Here is a 16,881-nt window from a genome sequence, read left to right on the forward strand (position 1 = left end):
CTTATTATGTAAATAATACTAGCATTGGAAGTACTAATAGTAATACAGTAGTGCTGAGGGTAAGCATTTATTGTTTATCACTGGGGCTATGTGTTCAATTTTTTTCCAGATTGAAAATGCTACTGGGAATTTCAATCTACCACATGGAGGAAGAGCCCATCCCTGCATGTCCCAGCTTGTAGAAAAATGGACAGTGCTCAGTAGAACACGCCACTGACCCAAGGCTTGGGAACAGGAATGCAAGAGATCTTAGGGCGGCAGGAAATAGTACCCTAAATCCTGCAGTTAATGAGCCAGAGTCGTAATTCGGGCTGGGTGGTCTTAAAACAGACTTTTTCCCTTCCTGCTTTTCCCTCCTCCAAAGAATCTCAGCTCCCCAAACCTAGCAGCTGCTCAGTAAGGTTGTGAGGCACACATACTTGCATCTTACATCAGGAACATTCAGTGAGTGGTAGCAATTACCACAGAGCGTGGTCAGGACAGAGCCGTCCCAGACAATCAGATGTACAGGAGTCCCTATTCACCTTCTAAGCCCCTTCCCCTCCCCTGCAGTCCCTTCAGCTTAGGTCCCTGTCCTGGCTGCTTCCATCACACCCAGCCCTTCCCCATCACAGCACTGTGACAATATTTCTGAAATTGCCTTAGTTTCTGTGTATCCTCTTGTCAGCTCTAGGGAAGGAGGGACTGTGCCTGCCATATCCACCCTGGGGTCCCCAGCACCTGAATGTAGCTGAAAAGGAACAGAAAACCCTCTGTATCCCTGTCACACCCTCAGCTCTGCAGAGGAGAAGTCGCAGGGTACAGAGGGAACATGAAATAGAAATTCACACCAACATTCTGCTCGATCCAAATCCACAGCACCAGGCGGGTTTGAAAGTCACCAATAACTCCCTGACATGAAACAAAGTGAATAATCCAAAGCTTTGGTAGGTACTTCTATATACCCAATGATTTTGCACCCTATTTCTAACTGTCCACGATAGAGAAATGCCACATTGGGTAGATGGACTCATTCATTTTTTTTGGTGCCCCTTCTCCCCAGTTACACTGTAAGATCAGTGTGGAGCAGAACTGTATCTTAAATTCTTTTGTAATCAGAGACCATCCTGAATCAGAGACTTGACTGTTTGCTGATAAAAGCATCTCTAACATAAACATTTGTAAAACAGAGGTAAACTGTCTCCTTTCTGCACATTGATAACAGAAAAAGGAAGAAAGCATGATCTTCGGAGAACACCATCTCCAGGAATGAAATGGCTCTCCATGGCCTCACCCCCTTTCGGTGCTTCAGAGACCACATTTTTCTCAAAAGACACAGATATACCAGGGAGGTCTCCCACTGCGTTCTCCAGGAGCTAGGGGAGCAACAGTTTTGAACACTAGCCACCTTGCTCTGGTTCCCCGCCCCTGGTCCGGCCTTTACCTTCCACAGGGTCGGTTTTCAGTCTACTGCAGAGATTCATTACACCTCCATAGTGGACATTGATCTGGTCGATTCCATCAGAGGAACGCAGCTCCATGAGCTTCCTCAGGTCCATTACTGTGCAGCCAAAGTCCCCTTCATGGCTCTCGACCATCGAGTTGGCCGTGGCCGGCAAGGCATGTTCTGTTGGGTTCGTCATTTTGTCTGCTGTTACCAAGCCCCTCGACCAGAGAAAATGCGGAGTTTCCCTTTAACTGATGAGGGACGCCTGCCTTTCTGCCTCACTTCTTCTTACTTCTTGCTTCTCTGGGAGCCCAGTTAGGAAATAGATGGACTAGATCCTGTGCAATAGGCTTTGGAGGAGCAGCCTCTAGCCCAGATCCTTTTTTGTGTGAAGCTTGGCGGCGAGAGGAGGAAGAGGATGGGGGAACTGAGTGGAAGCCAGACCACGTGTCGCGCCGATTGCTGTCCCCAGGTAGTGATGGAAGTGCTTGTCCAGGGTAGGTAGGTTCCTAGCTTAGACCAACTTGCCCAGATAGAGGTGTAAACAGGATGTGCATGTTACCATGGAGGCCACCTTAGCAACAACCAGCAACTGCGATGGTAGAGAGGCGGCAGGAGAAGGAGGAGGAAGAGGAGGGCTCCCTGGATACCGCTGACAACTGGATCTCTGGAATAAAGATTCAAAGACAGACAAAAACAATTAGAGCGGCCGTGAGGATCTGGCATCTGCGAGGGCAAGAGGGACTCATTCTAGCACAAGGGTTTAGGTGACAGTTGATGCCTGAGCCAAACCGATCGCTGAGGCCTGGGCTGAGCGGATGGACTCAGGAGGGGCCCGTTCCTCCCTAGGAGGCCCCAGCAGCCTGCAAACTTCCATGTAGAGAAGTAATTTCAGATACACCCCCGTCCTGCCAACACACCGCTCTCAAGCCAAGTGACACGGATCCGGCAGCTTCAGAAACTAACGGCTCTCATGCTCTCCTTGTCTATTCATTTGAGGGCCCCACCACGAAATCCTTTCGTCTGACCTTGCCTCTAACTGGGGAGAAGAGGTCAGAAGAGGAGTCCAGACCAGAGTGATCTGGAGGGTGGTCTGCCAGGCTGTCACCCGCACATCCTGCACCCAACACATACAGTTACATGCCAGGAGGCCAACCTGGTAGGCGATGCCCGCGTCCTCGGGGGCCCCTCAGAATATTCAGCCTCCAGCCGGACGGAAATCCTGCAGCCCGCAGCTGCTGTCAGCAGGTCAGGTACTAGGTTCAGGTCTTGGAGCTAAGCCCACCCCTCCAAAAAGCTTTCCCTCTCTCCAAAAGGGGAGAGTAAAATGCTCTGGCAGCCGGCCATACAGGTTGGAGCCTTTTTACATAAAGGGGACAGAAGGACCTTTGAGGAGAAGGAAGAGAGTTTAAAGTTAAATATGAGTGTTAAAGTTACTGGGCTGGCAGGGATAAGACAGCAATCAATTCAGATAGAGCCCAGGGCCACGGCAAGGTCAGTGGGAGAGCAGCGTTAGCCCGTGTGGGAGTGAGCACCAGAGGGTCTCAGATCAGCATTTCTCTCCTCAGAGAGACAGGTGCTCCCCCTGACTGGGGGAGGGGCAGAGCTATGTGCAGGTGAGGATATAAAGGGCTGAAGGTGGAAAGGCTCATCCTTGTCCTGTTTAGCTTTAGAGTGCAGCTCCTGCCTGTCGTGTGGGACCCACTGCCACACATCAGCCACTTATTTGTTTGTATATTTATTGGGGGGGGAGGGGCAGAAGGAGAGAGAATCTTAAGCAGACCCTGCACTCAGCGTGGAGCCTGATACAGAGCTTGATCCCATGACCCTGAGACCATGACACGAGCCAAAATCAAGAGTCAGACGCCTAAACGACTGAGTCACCCAGGCGCCCCCAGATCATTTAATTGTGAAGGGGCTCAAAAAATGTGAAGGGGCATTTTCTTTTCTTCTTCTTCTTTTTTTTTTAAAGATTTTATCCATTTATTTGTCAGAGAGAGCGAGAGTGCAAGCAGGGGAATGGCAGGCAGAGGGAGAAGCAGGAAGAGGAAGAGACAGGCTCCCCACCAAACAAGGAGCCCGATGCGGGACTCGATCCCAGGACCCTGGGATCATGACCTGAGCTGAAGGCAGACGCTTAACCAACTGAGCCACCCAGGCATCCCTAAGGGGCTCTTTCTGAATGTAGCACCAGAACCTGGGGGCCCAGCCCTGGTTAAACAGTCCCCATTGACTTGAGTTCAGTTACCAGGGGGTGGCAAGGAGCTCTGGACAGCCCCTCTCTAACACATAGATGACAGCCTCCCTTCTAGAAGGTGAACAAAGAAGCACAAGAACCATCAGATAAAGGCTTGACTCTTTTACCAGGTACTTTTCCAAAAAGCACATGTGGCCAAAGTTCCTGCTGATTCCCATCCATCCTCTTTCCGGTAGGTCCCAGGGGATGGAGGAGGTTACGCTCCCGCCTCCCCACTAGTGCAACCCCTGCCTTCTTTTACCAGAGATTTTTAGAGTGACTCTGACCTACAGAGGGTTAAGCAAGCAGGGTTTTGTTCTGTTGTTGCTATTGCTTTTCAAATATACTGCCTTTCTTTTTTGATGTCGTCCAGGAGCCTGGGGAGTAGAGGTCGGGAAGGAACCTGAAGCAGTACATCAAACTCCCTTCATCCCGACTGGCACGGGGATCGGTGGGGTACCCCAGACCGTCCCTCCAGTTCAGCTTCCCGCCTAAGCCTGGAAGCAGTGGGAAGGGCTGTAGCAGTAAGAAGCCCATCTTGACCCGTAAGTAGAACTCCTTAACCTTTCAAGAGGATGTTGAGAGCCGTGCTGATGGAGTGCTAAACTGGAAATCAGATTTTACTTTTTTTCTCTTTATTTTTTTTCTATGTTCCTTGAGGGCAAAGGTCTGCACTTGTCTCGTTCACTGCTTTATCCCCGGTGCCTGAAGAGAGCCCGCATACAGTGGGCATCCAGCTAATTTGTTGTTGTTGTTGAATAATTGGTAGCAGATTCAGAACCAGATTTACCATCTTCCCAGGTACCCTTTGGGCAAGTCACTTGTCCTTCTTAGGGCTTAGTTCCTCCTGCCTTTACCTGGGGGGAAAAAAATCAGCCCTACCTCTTCACACCATCCTCAGAAAGTGATGAAGGACAGGAATGAGAGATAGAAATAGTGCTTGGAAGTCTTAGATGAAAGATGCCCAGTGTCCAGCATGTCTGCTCTCAAGTGATGGGAGAAGGCTTACTTTGATCTTAATGAACTTTTGGTAACTAGCCCTTTAAGCAGAAGGCCAATAAGCTCCATGTGTCCCTCCATCTTTCCTTGCTGGAGGGAACTCCCAACCCTCGAAAAGAATGGAAAATTCCAAGGCACCTTCATTAGCAATAACCATTAGCTAGGTTATAACCATTGGCAATACCACTAGGCTAGGCAAACTCAGATTTCTAGAAAAGAAGAAGGGACAGTCTGAGTCAGAATTCCTTACTTTGAACCTCTCCTCAAGATATCAAAGAGGAGAAATTTTTCAGTCACTTGGGCAATCAAAGAGAAAAGGACACTTAAGATTAGAACATAGGGGACGTGTGGAAATGAATGAAGTGTGTCTGCTTCAGGTTTGTTCTAGAGACACATACAGAGGAGGGTAAGCACTAAGCGGCTGGTACAGAGTCTAAAGTGGGCTGTGTCAGCTGGGGGCCCAGGTTAAGGTGGGATCTCTATGAAAGTTCTTCTGAAATTCGGAGGCGTCGCAGGCACCCATACTTCTCTCTGAGCTCTTAGAATGTGAGCTCTCTGCAATTGCCAAGCCTGCCTAGCCCCTATCCTTATTAGGCAACTGGCAAAGAATAATCTGTAAGTGCTCACACCGCCTCAGCCTCAGCCTTAGCTTCAGACGCAACGCTCAGACGCCTGGGAGGTACCACCTCTTGTCAGGTCAGAATTAGTCATTCAGCTCGGGGCATTCTGGGTAAGGTATGTTCTCACTCCCAGTTTCTAGCATTGTGCCAGCTTAAAGGACGATAGGATGGAAGAGCAAACCCTCCCATCGCTTCCTTCAGGGGCAAGAAATCGTATTACTTTACATGATCGCTGAATCATTTCAATGTTTTTCTTCCTAAAGTCCTGTGACATCTGTTCTACAATTTGTAATGACGTGTGAAAGCACTGTCATATATCAGTTCTAGGGAGGACAGCTGGGGACCCCCCCCCCCCCAGATGAAGACACCGAGGTCTAACGAGAGAAGAAGCGATTTAGTCTTTGGCAAGTCAGCGTCCTTGGCTGTCTGGCGCTCTTTTTGTGACACTTTACTCCTTCCCTCGAGTCTGGACCTCCTCATTTTCTGACAAACATCTAAGAGGTCCTTTAAAATGCAGTGTCTCTGGAGTACAGAAAATACCTATTTCTACTTAGAGGAAATGCTGACTCTTCCTCCTGTTCTTTCTCGCTCAGAATCAACTATATTACATTACAGGGGCTGAAACAGACCCTCCCCCACTCCCATACACACCTGAGAAGCAAACCACCCCACACTTCCTGATAACTCAGGCTGCAGCGAGGTTTGCTAGCAAGTTCCAAAACAGGGAGCTGCCAGAGACAAGAACCTCATGCCCTAAGCCATCAAACCATAAACAATAGTCAGACACTCTGTTTCCTCCAATTTTGTCCAAGGAATCCCTTTCTCCTGGAAACCTTCCCAGCACTAAGGAAGAGATCCATCCCCAGACTACAAGGAGAAAGGGTAGCTCCCGTGTAGGGGATCGAGTAGGGTCTTTTGAGGATCTGGAAGGAAGCCACCCCCTGAATCTCCCCTGCCAAAGGCTCCTATTGAATCTGGCACGGTGCATGGGAAATGAAGTATGAATGGAAACAGGAGAAAGGAAAGAGGAGGGGCCAGGGGCTAGGGAATCAGGCTGGCTCATCACCGCAGCTCGACCTGCCTGGAATAATAAGGGCTGCACTCAACTCTGGCCTCCAGGCTGCAAGGGCGGGCTGCTCGGTAGAGCAGACTCTGGTGCCCTGCCCTGGCTTGTCCTCTTTACCAGCGCCTCTGCTCAGGAGCGTGTTGGTAGCGTTCGGAGATGCTTTGCTTGGAGTGTGAGCATCACTGCCATTGGGGACGTGATGGGTGAAGGAGGCAAGATTTCGAAGGAGGGGGGCAAGGCCAGTCCCACCTTAGATGGCACCAAACTGAAATATGAGACCTGCTCCAGCGGCCCCCCTGCCATAACCTGTTCCCTTCTCTCTGACCGGAGGCTCCCTTTTGTCTACGGCCATACCACCCTGAACGCGCCCGATCTTCTCTGATCTCAGAAGCTAAGCAGGGTCGGGCTTGGTTAGTACTTGGATGGGAGACTGGAAGCTCCCTTTCCCAAGTGAGGCTCTGTTTTCCTCCCTATTTGCAGGGACAGGGAGGGGATGGGGTGGGGGGTCGGAAGGGAGGGAAATAATATTAGCGCATACAGTGAGCCAGGTACCAGAGTCGGCACTTTGTGTGGGAATGAGAAGTCGTAGGCGCGGGCGCACGCGTTATGTGACATATAGTGCGTTGCATAGTGGCTGATACGGAGTGGTCGGTCCACACGCAGTAGCTCTTACCATCATTACGTATATTGTTTCACTGAATCCTCACCAACAGCCCCATAGGGAGGGCATTGCCATTTTATGGCAGGGAAACAGAGCTTCAGAGAGCCAGGATTTGTGCCCCAGTCTGAATCCAAGCCACCTTGCCTCAAGGGCAAGGACAATCCTGTGACACAAAGGGAAAAAACCTACAGCTTTACCTCCTAAAGCCTGATGAGGAGGTCCACATAAACCTTTCTGTCCCTTGCCCAAGAGCCAGCCCTAAAGGCTCTGAAACAGGGCAGGGAAACACCTGGAAACACCATTTGAGACAGAGAGATCCTGCTTTAGCTTCTCTCTCTCCTGTCTCCAGCAGGGGCATTTCCTGGGCCATCACCTACCGTTTCCAAAGCTTTGCTTCTCCTTTCAGGCACTCCCAGGCTTCTGAGAGGGCCATGCCCTGTCAAGAAATATGGCAAGCACTTGAACATGGCGGTCTGCCTGGCGTGAAGCATCCCTGGCTGGCCCTTCTCTCTGCAGGTCTAAACCCCACGCAGAGGCTTCTCTGCCCCTCCTCATTACAGGCCCCTCATTTCCATGATTCAGATCCTAGCCCGCTCTGGCCAGTTCTTGCCCTCAGGTCTGGCAGCCCATCCCCATCACAGTTCCAGGCTCTTCCTTCCCTCCCCAGGCCCGCCCTGCCATGTTGCCCCTCTGATGCCCCCTGGCTTGCAGAAGCAGACCTGAGCACACACCTTCCTTCAGTCTTCGGAGGTCCCGGAACCCAATGCTAATTCTCAGCCAGCTCCTAGGACCTGGGTTCTGGAGGTTCCTTCCTTCCTGAAGAGAGAACCTCACTTCCTGGTTGGGGGGCAATACCCATGGGGCTGTCTCGCTGACCCATCTCCTCCCCATCTGCCACGCTGAGCAAGCCTTCAATTCCACAGCAGAAATGTAGTGCGAGAATCAAAGCTATCTTTCTGGAGAAAAGGTGTCACCCTCCACCCCTGAGCCTCAGGGATCCAGAATTCTTCCTTCTCCAGAGTCACCTGGTACCTCTAAGTCAAAACTACATCTACGCACACCCTGGCCCCATGCTCTACTCCTGGGTGCATCTCTCAAAGAAATGACCATGCAAGTTCAGCAGGGGGCATGCATAAGGATGTTCACTGGGACGTTACCGGCGGTGACAGCAACCTGAGATTCCCTGTCCAGGGATGGGCGGGCAGAATATGTGCACTAGATAACAGCGGTTATTAGGCAAGAGTTAGAAACACAGATCAGATGTACACACAACGATACCAGTGATCTTAGAAACAGCGTTGGGGTGGGGCAGAGCGCTTTAATAGCTTCTACACAAATTAAAAACACATGATCTAAAGTGATGCCATACATTTTAAGGGATGTATTTAAACACAAAGATATGTATGAGCCCATTAGAATGCTGCTCATGGGCGGTGAAGGGGGTAGATGTGGGATGTGAGGTAACAGTGAGCGCGCAAAGGGCCTCGCGTGGCCCAGTGATAAAATGGGCCATGAACCAATGGTATGGTCAGTCCCCTACTCTGCACCTGAGATCCAAACAAATAAAAACAAAACATACCATGATCCTGAAAACCTGCAGTCCTAGAGGAGCTGTACTGTCTAAAATACATTATGGCAATGATGACCAAACTTATCGGCTCAGGCCTGATGCCTTCAGGGGGCAGGGGAAGGGAGGGCCCATTGAGAGCATAAACTTTCTCTACACAGTGATATCAAGAATTGACCCAAGGTTGGTAGCCTGTCCCTAATCATCTGGCTTGCTGAGATTCAGCTCACGTCAGAGATCCCCGGGGAACCTTCGAGATGAAGACAGGAAGCTTCTCGGCATGCGTTGGGACACTAAAGCAGAATGTGCCTGACAGGGCAGTGTCCCCCCTCTGGCTTTATCCTAAAATAGCATCAATATATCAAGATGAAAAAGGGCAGTCCCTCAGGCTCAGAGCCATGGGGAATGTACCCTCTTCCACATAATCTGAGTCATACTGGCTTGGGTCACCTCCCTGGCCTCCTGTGACCCTACGGGTGTGGGGGAGTATTCACAGCAAGCCAGAGCTTAAAAAAACGTGGAGGATGGAACCATAACACTGACCATTTCCTTCAGCTGATTAAGGAGGACAAGAGCTAATTTCAGGTGGGAGTGGCAGGGCCATGCAGGTCTGCTGTTTAACGAAAGGGGTGCTGGCAGCCTCCCCCGGTCCCTCCCACCTGCTCATGGGAAATGCTCAGGATATGGGTTTGCAAGGGTATCTGCTTCTCACAACCAAGTAGGGAGCAGCTCCTCAGAACTGGGACAGGACACAGACCTTGGGTGGTAACATGCAACTGTCCAGCATGTATACTGTATTGGACAACATATATTGCCTTTCTTGGGACTGCTTTCTGTGGTTTTTCCACATTTCGGTTCCAAGGGAACAAAGGGGCTTTTTAGCAGCTGGATTGGATCTTGTGTTATTTTTAGAAATAAATTTCAGCAGAGTCATGCCAGGCTGGTGGAGAGGGAGAGGAGAGTCAATCTCCCTTGGCTCCTGGAACAGGATCTCATAGCTCCTGGGCCTCAGGCGCCAGTGGAGCCCTCAGAGGGGCGGGGGAAGCCCCTGGCCTGGGCCAGAGAAGGCCACAGCTCATCCGCCAAGAGAGGGTGCTGCGAGCGGCGAGAGCTCAGCAGCAGAGGAAGCCAAGTACTGTGGCTGTGTGACCCAGACGGTAGTCAGGGTTCCACACACGACATCGGGCCGGCACGGCAGTCCCATCACCACCCTCCACTCCATGACAGTCTCCCCTGTACAGAGCACAGAGAATCCCCCCTTCCCCCAGCCCTCCCTCGGTCCACCCATTTCCTGCTAGTCCCAGGCAGACGAGCAAGGACTCCACACAGAGAAGATGGCGGGCATGAGGACAGGGGGGTGGGAGTGCCCCGGATAACGTGGCACCCCATTGGCCCAGCTTCGCCCTTCCTTGTTCACAAACTGCACAGCCAGCAGCCACCACGGCCCCCCTGGGCTTTAGAAAGCCGACCCGTCATTCTCCCTTACACTTGCAGCCTGCCTTAGAGCAGTGGTTCTCGAGTTCAAGTGAGCATCAGGATCCCTGGGAGGAGGGGCACCTGGGGGGCTCAGTCCATTAAGTGTCTGCCTTCGGCTGAGGTCATGATCCCGGGGTCCTGGGATTGAGTTCCGCGTCAGGCTCCCTGCTCAGTAAGGAGTCTGCTTCCCCCTTGCTTTTCCCTCTCTCTCTGCTGCTCCCCCTGCTTGTGCTTGCTCTCTCTCTCTGTCAAATAAATAAAATCTTAAAAAAAAAAAAAAAAAAGGTCCCCAGGAGGGGAGTACGACCTATGGCTGGGCCCTGCTGCTGCCACCAGGCTCTCGGATTCGGGGGTGTGAGGCCAGGCCTGGGAATATGCATTTCTAACACGTTCCCTACAAGGGTGCTGCCACGGCCGGTCTGGGGCCCACACCTTGAGGACACCACAGAGGTGACCAAGCGTCTCTGCAAACAACATCGGAAGCACCTCCCACCACACCAGGGGAATGCCCTTTGCAGGCCCTGAAGAGGGGCCCAGTTCGGACAGTGTTCTCAGACCTCGACTGATCACCGAGGCATGGGAGGGTCTGGTCACAAACCTCCTCCTGCTTTTCCTTCTCCCAGGGTGCCCGTCTCTGCTTCCATGCACCTCAGAGCAGCCTCTTTCCCAGAGAGACCCACGATGTTCCCTAGGAAAGCCCCTCTCCTGTGAGTCCGCCAGAAATCGGGACTCGAGAGGACCTCCTGGGACTTGCAACAGGAGCCAAGATTTATTCGGAAAGTTGAAACAAGCTACCTGGTGAGCTTCAGAGAACACCCAGGCCTCTCCTAGGTTCAGGAGGAACCAAGCACCCTCTGCGCCCCTGTTTCCTCCAGCCCACAGCAGGAGATGGGGGACCGACGGGGCCGCACGCAGGGATGGAAACGTGGAAACCCAAGATGCCCACCACTCGCTTTGGGCTCCCCCTCCCCTCTGTGTTCCCACCGCTGGCCCATCTGGACCCCAGGCTGCCCTCCCCGCCACCCCCAGCAGCCCCTGGGGGGTCACCTGCGCACTGCTCTGAGGCCCAGGCGGCAGGGCCTTGGGGCTGGGGGAGAAGCAGCTGTTTTCCTGTCGGGGTGTCAGGATGCTATAAACACCCGCTCCAGGTTGCTATGGCAAAGTGAGCGTGCAGCCCGGCTACAGTGAAGCTATTTATGTGCTTGTAACGGCACAGCGGTCTGTTTTTTATTATTTTACTTTTAAAGCTTTCCTTTCCCAACCGCCTCATACAGCTTTAAAAAAAAAAGAGCCACCACAACTTTCTCAGGAACAGAAAGAGTATAGCTGGAAAACAGAGCTTAGGACCCGGTCCAGGAAAGGGAAAGCTGAAGTGAAGAATATGGTACGTTCCTCTCAAGCCAGGAATGTGTGTCTTCTTGCTCATACAGGCCTGTGCCTCAGCTCCTCAAGGAGAGAGGAACTCCGCATCCTCTCACCTCTGCACCACTTCGAATATTAAAAGGAGACAAAGCCACTCTGTCTTCTGTCTTCCTGTCAAAGGCAGGCTCCAGCCAGCAGCATTCCTCCCACCCCCCTCGTGCCCCCCGCCATCAGCCCCCATTGCTGCCAATTTCACCAGGGTGAAGACGATTCCACCAGGAGTCATGGAGAGAGAGCCCCAAAGCATCCCCCTGGCTGGAGGTCTGCTGGGACTGGACCTCTAGAAATGCCTCTGCAGGGACACGTGTTTCTCCACTTACACAGAGAGCTTTCATCCAGTTCTCACCCTCCAGGGAGCTCTGGGGTGAAGGGTTATCCTGCACAAGATGGAAGGTTTTAGGGTGGCAAGGACCCCTAGCTGTTACCAAGGAGTTGGCACTCAAGGCTCAGATACCGAAGGATAATCAGAAGGGAGGTTGATTCCTCCTGGGACACACTTGTCTTCGAGGCACCAGGCACATGGGAAAGGTTTTGGGCAGAGGAGGCAGGGAGTGATCAGAAATTAGCCACTGGCCGGGGGCACTGTGGCCTTCTGCCTTCTCCACTCATCCAACCCGAAATAAAGTAACAAAAAAGAAATGGGCTGTGGGTCAGAGGCAGCTCAAGAAGGGCAAGAGAGTGGAAGGAACTAGCCCTTGTGGTAATCACACACACACATACACACACACACACACACACACACCCAAGCCAAAAATGTGCACCAACTTTGACAAACATGCTACAGGCTGACAACCACTAAATAACATCTCAGTAAGAGAGCGTCCCCTTCCAGAAACAGCTGGTGGGAATACAAAAGATGCTACAGGATTTTATCATCCCTCTTTCTCCACCTTATCCCAGCTCCTTTTGGATTTGGTATATCCTTAGGAGGAGAAAAAAAAACCCAAAAACCCTACTGCTGACGGGCATGTTAATCAGATAAAATAAAGTTAGGGCAGTATTAAAAAGAGCAAATCCCATGAACTGTTCCAATTCCTTCCACCTCTGATTATAACTGAATGTTTCCAGATGCCACCGTAACTCTGAAAGGATATTGAGGAAAACAACCCCACGAGGAGGAGAGAGGGCAGGAGAAGGCAGAAGCACCCTTGGCTGTCCCAGGAGAGGTCAATGCCCTAACTGACAGCCCTGGTTAGCTGACGAAGTCTTGCTGAGAAAATCAGAACTTGGGACAGAAATCAGTCTTGGCAGCACCTTGGGGTCAAAAGAGCAGAGCAGGCATGGTTTCTAAGCCTGTCAAACCAACTGTCATCAACGTCCCATTGTTCCTCTAGGGTAAGAAGGCAGGAGGGAGGAGGTGAGGAAAGGGTCTGGTATGGGGCACCGTCCCGGACAGTTGAGAGGAGGCTGATGGAAAGGCTGGTGTCCAGACACCAGTGTTTCTATTCCTAAGGCTCAGGGTATTAACTCAAGTTGAGTGGCCATTACTTAGGGATAGATAAGAAGACAAAGAGAAGCAGACACATCTCAGAACCCCCAAGGTAGAGGAAGCTTCCAAAAATCATGGGGCTAGAAAGAATATCTATTCAAAAAAAGCCCAGATCCATGGTGATGGACACAGAGCCCATTGTTGAAAGACACAGAGGGCAGGTAAAGAGGTGACTCAGCCTCAGCTGGTCATTGTTGATGGAAGAGGAGAGAAAGTGGAGAGTGTGTCTTCTTCTTCCAAGTGAGCAGAAAGGTCGTCCACCTCTCCATCCCAGGCCCTGAGCCAGCACCCGACCTCACATGGACTTAATGGACGAACCATGCTTCTCTGATCCAGTGGGCTTCCATTTCCAAGGGAAGAAGAAGCATGGAAGTCCTGGAAGAGGACCCAATCTCCAGAGGGCATCGGTTACCTGTAAGTCCCAAGAACCACTCCCTCACCACTTGCCCCATCTTCCCCTCCTCCCTCTTGGGGTCCTGGTAGACTGGCTGGATTGGCGCCTCTCTCTTGTTCTCCAGGACACAGTCCCAGGGCTCTCTGGGTACAGGTAGAGGCAGACCAGCCATCATTGCAGAAATCACCCACTCTCTAGGGAGAGGCAAAGGTAAACATAAAGAATTGAAGTTCTCCCAACACCCATTCAATTCTCAACTCCCACACGCAGCATTTTAAACACCACTGCAGTACCTCCAAGGAAAAGCCTGGGAGAACTATGGTGATGGTGGTAGGGGGGACGCCTGTAGGAAGTGGCAAAAAAGGATTCTTTCTGGATTATTTCTGAAGCATTGTGCTGTCAGAAATCATAGGAAAAATACCTAGCACCAAAGTCTTTCAATCTCCTCATTTTTCTCCCTATACCTCAGTTCCAAGCTTCTCACTTTCTTTTTTTTATATGTATGTGTATCATTTTCCCCATCTCTCCCTCTCTCCCAGTCTACCAGTCTCCCTCCTTCCTTCTCTCCCTCCCTATCTCCCCCACCCTGCTCCCCCTACCCCATCTACCTCAATTGCAAAATCTCTCATTCTCTTTCCCACATCTTCAGCAACAGCCCGATTGTATGGAATTCCATTCTCCTTATGTTTCTGGAACCGATCAACCCTGTCCAGTGCACATTGGCGCAAGGAGTGGAAGGGGTATGGGCATGCTGAGAAGCAGGTGAGCATGATGGAGCTATCACAGTGAGCACCAACACAGCACCAATCCATGCCCCTAGGGTCATGGATGATGGACCAAGAGCACACAGGATGAACTCTGTGAGTCTACCTGCATCCTCCATCATCCTTCTGGAGCTTGCCTGGCTAAGCCAAATGTGTGCATCGATCTGTGCTTGAAGTACAGGCAAATAAATGGCTAACACCAAAGCCCCAGAATTGAGGAGCCCTAACGAGATGGGGGAAGAGAAAGGATATGAGACTATTGCGTGGATTAAAAACGAAAATCAGGTGTGCACGACCAAGTTCTCAATCTGGCATAAATAAAGAAGTGGCCTGATGGACGAAGGGGCTGGGAGCCTAGACAGACTGAAAGGCACCTGGGACTACAATCTGACTCTGGCTCTTTTCAAAGCATCCACAGAGGTGGAAAAGTCAAGAACTGAACACAGTAAGCCGGTCCTACCCCACCACAAGCTGCAAGATAGCTCCACTCTCCCACTTCATTTTCACTTGGAGCCTATAACACATGGGTGGGGAATAGACATATGGAGGCTGGATCCAGCTCCCTGGTGACAGGGCTGCCTTCTGCCCCACCGCGGTGTGAGGATTCCAGGATTCAGAGGGACCGCGACCCAGCAGAGCCAGACCTCTGCAGGCATCTTACGGTATCTGCCTAACACTCGCTTCTGCAAAAGTTTGCAAGAGCATTCATCCCCCCCCCCCCCCCCCCCCCCCCCCCCCCCCCCCCCCCCCAACGTCTCCAGGCTCACACACTCTGGCCATCTGTTCCAAATCAGTAAGCTCTCCATCACTGGAGAACAATCCTTTTCGGTTGCGGGGAGGGGTCAGTGCTTTCCCTTTAGGGTCTCAGCCACTGAACTCTCCCTCTGCAAGCAGCCAAGTCCAAGGAGAAGCTGAGGACGAACAGCTGCTCTCCCTGCCCCCCTCCTCCTTGAGGCAGAGCAAGAAAGAGGACTCCTCTGTGGGGGGAAGTCCCAGGGCAGTGAGGCCTGGAAACTTTGCCGTCTAAGGCTGTGGAATTCTCTTACTGGGCTCCTGCAGTTAATCATTGTGGCTCCCTGGATTCCCGATTTGGGCTTTAAAAGGTAGCACCAGAGCTAGAAGGACAAACATGTTGAGGAGAGGAAAAAGAAAAAAACAGTTGGTGGAAGCTAACAGATAACAGTCCCCCAACACCAGTCTTCTGAGTAACCGAGTAAGTGTGGGGAGGGGCGGAGAAGAAAAGAGCAGAAGAAAAAGAAGTGTAGACCACACTCCAGAATACTCTTCAGGGTTCCCAGCTAATGTTGCCTGTATTCATACTTCAGACCCTACAGTATACATCGCTCCCATTGCTGACCTGCTTGTGAAAAGATCGTCTAGGGGTTGGTTTGTTTGAAACTTTCTCCTCTTAGCAGATCTGAAAGATCAGAGGCTCTTGTCCCCCTTTGGAAAAAGAAGCCAGAGGGCTCACAGCTGTGAGTGCGAGGCTTTGGGACATTAACTTCCAAGATGGTAGAAATGGTCTCTTAGGCCAGGTTGCCATGGTTTCCAAGAGAACAAACAGAGGTTTGGCTCTAAAGAGGGATAGGAGGGTGAACTGCCTTTTCTTCCTCTGGGAATAGTTTCAAGAGCCAAGACAAGATGGGGATGTGGTAAAATGCTGAGGAAGTTACAGAAGGTTCCAGGGAAAAGAAAATGGACAGTCCTGACAACTCCCATTCTTCCTGGGGAGGCCGGGGTGGAAGGCCCCATTAATAGGATGATAAGCTACTTCTCAGGGGCTGAGATAAACCTAGGAAGTAAATAGGAAGACGAGCAATCTCTCTCTCTAAAATGTCCAGCCAACCTAACCTAGGAGGCAGGGAGCACAGAGCAGAAGTTGAGCTGCTTTGGGAAAGGCAAGGACCTCCAAAGACTCTGAGTTTTGCTTGCAAGGAGGGCAGGGAGATGACCATCCCCAGAAGTGATGTGGAGAGATGCTGATCCCCAGAACTGAAGCCCACCCTAATGCCCCACCTTCCCAAGCCCCCTGGTCAGGACTCTTTCACTCTCTTTCCAAAGGAGTCAGGTGGGACAGAACCCTGTCAGGTGCAAAAATGCTACCATGTCCTCCTAGCAGGAGCTGTCTGGGCAACAGGGCCACCTGGCCAAAGAATTCCCTTTCAGACTCAGGGGCAGCAATCTGCATTGTAGGAGGACCCCCTTGGATGCCCCCTCCAGAGCTGGTGCCTGCTTGGCTCACACTGGGGAGACAGGAAGGAGACAGAGCTGCTTGGGACTCTGCCACACCTGGAAGCAGGGATGAAGCAGCCCTGTAGGTGAAGTACCACGGATGCTCTGCTACCTTCTTCAAGCAGAACGGGCCGTGGGTTGACTGACCACACACTCGGAGGCAGGCCAGACCTAATCCCAATCTCATCCCTGGCAATTGCACTAGCCAGTAAGTTCTTGGCCTTTTCGGGAACAGACCCTCTGCTTTTCCTACCCACTGTATCAGACATCTCGTAGAATTCCAGAATCACAGTCATCAAGGGAACTTTAAGGAAAATATAATACAAACCCCCTCATTTTACAGCGAAGCCCTGATGAGTCCAACACGGTGTTGGGCATTGGGACAAAAAGACTATTCAATCTACATGGAAAAGCAGATTATAGGCAGAGGTCGATGAGGCAAAGAAATCTGTGATCGGGTGTCAAACGAAGGGTGCAGATCTCTCCTTTACCTGTTCCCCTGTGTGTGTCCAACACCCCCAGACTCTGC

The 16,881-nt window shown here is 51.5% G+C and overlaps 1 protein-coding gene across 5 annotated transcripts in view; it reads right to left on the reverse strand.

Annotated features, from left to right (window-relative positions):
- Window positions 1–16,881, reverse strand: part of ATP2B4 (ATPase plasma membrane Ca2+ transporting 4) — a 90,264-nt gene that overhangs the window by 45,594 nt on the left and 27,789 nt on the right. For all 5 annotated transcript variants that reach the window (XM_035010268.1, XM_035010265.1, XM_035010264.1 and 2 more), the window contains exon 2: window positions 1,424–2,093. In XM_035010268.1, coding sequence (XP_034866159.1) covers window positions 1,424–1,622 — 199 coding nt within the window. In that variant the 5' untranslated portion in view covers window positions 1,623–2,093. The remainder of the gene's footprint in view (window positions 1–1,423; window positions 2,094–16,881) is intronic.

The sequence above is a fragment of the Mirounga leonina genome, unplaced genomic scaffold, assembly GCF_011800145.1.
Source record: "Mirounga leonina isolate KUSES-001 unplaced genomic scaffold, KU_Mleo_1.0 Mir_154, whole genome shotgun sequence".
Lineage (NCBI taxonomy): Eukaryota > Metazoa > Chordata > Mammalia > Carnivora > Phocidae > Mirounga > Mirounga leonina.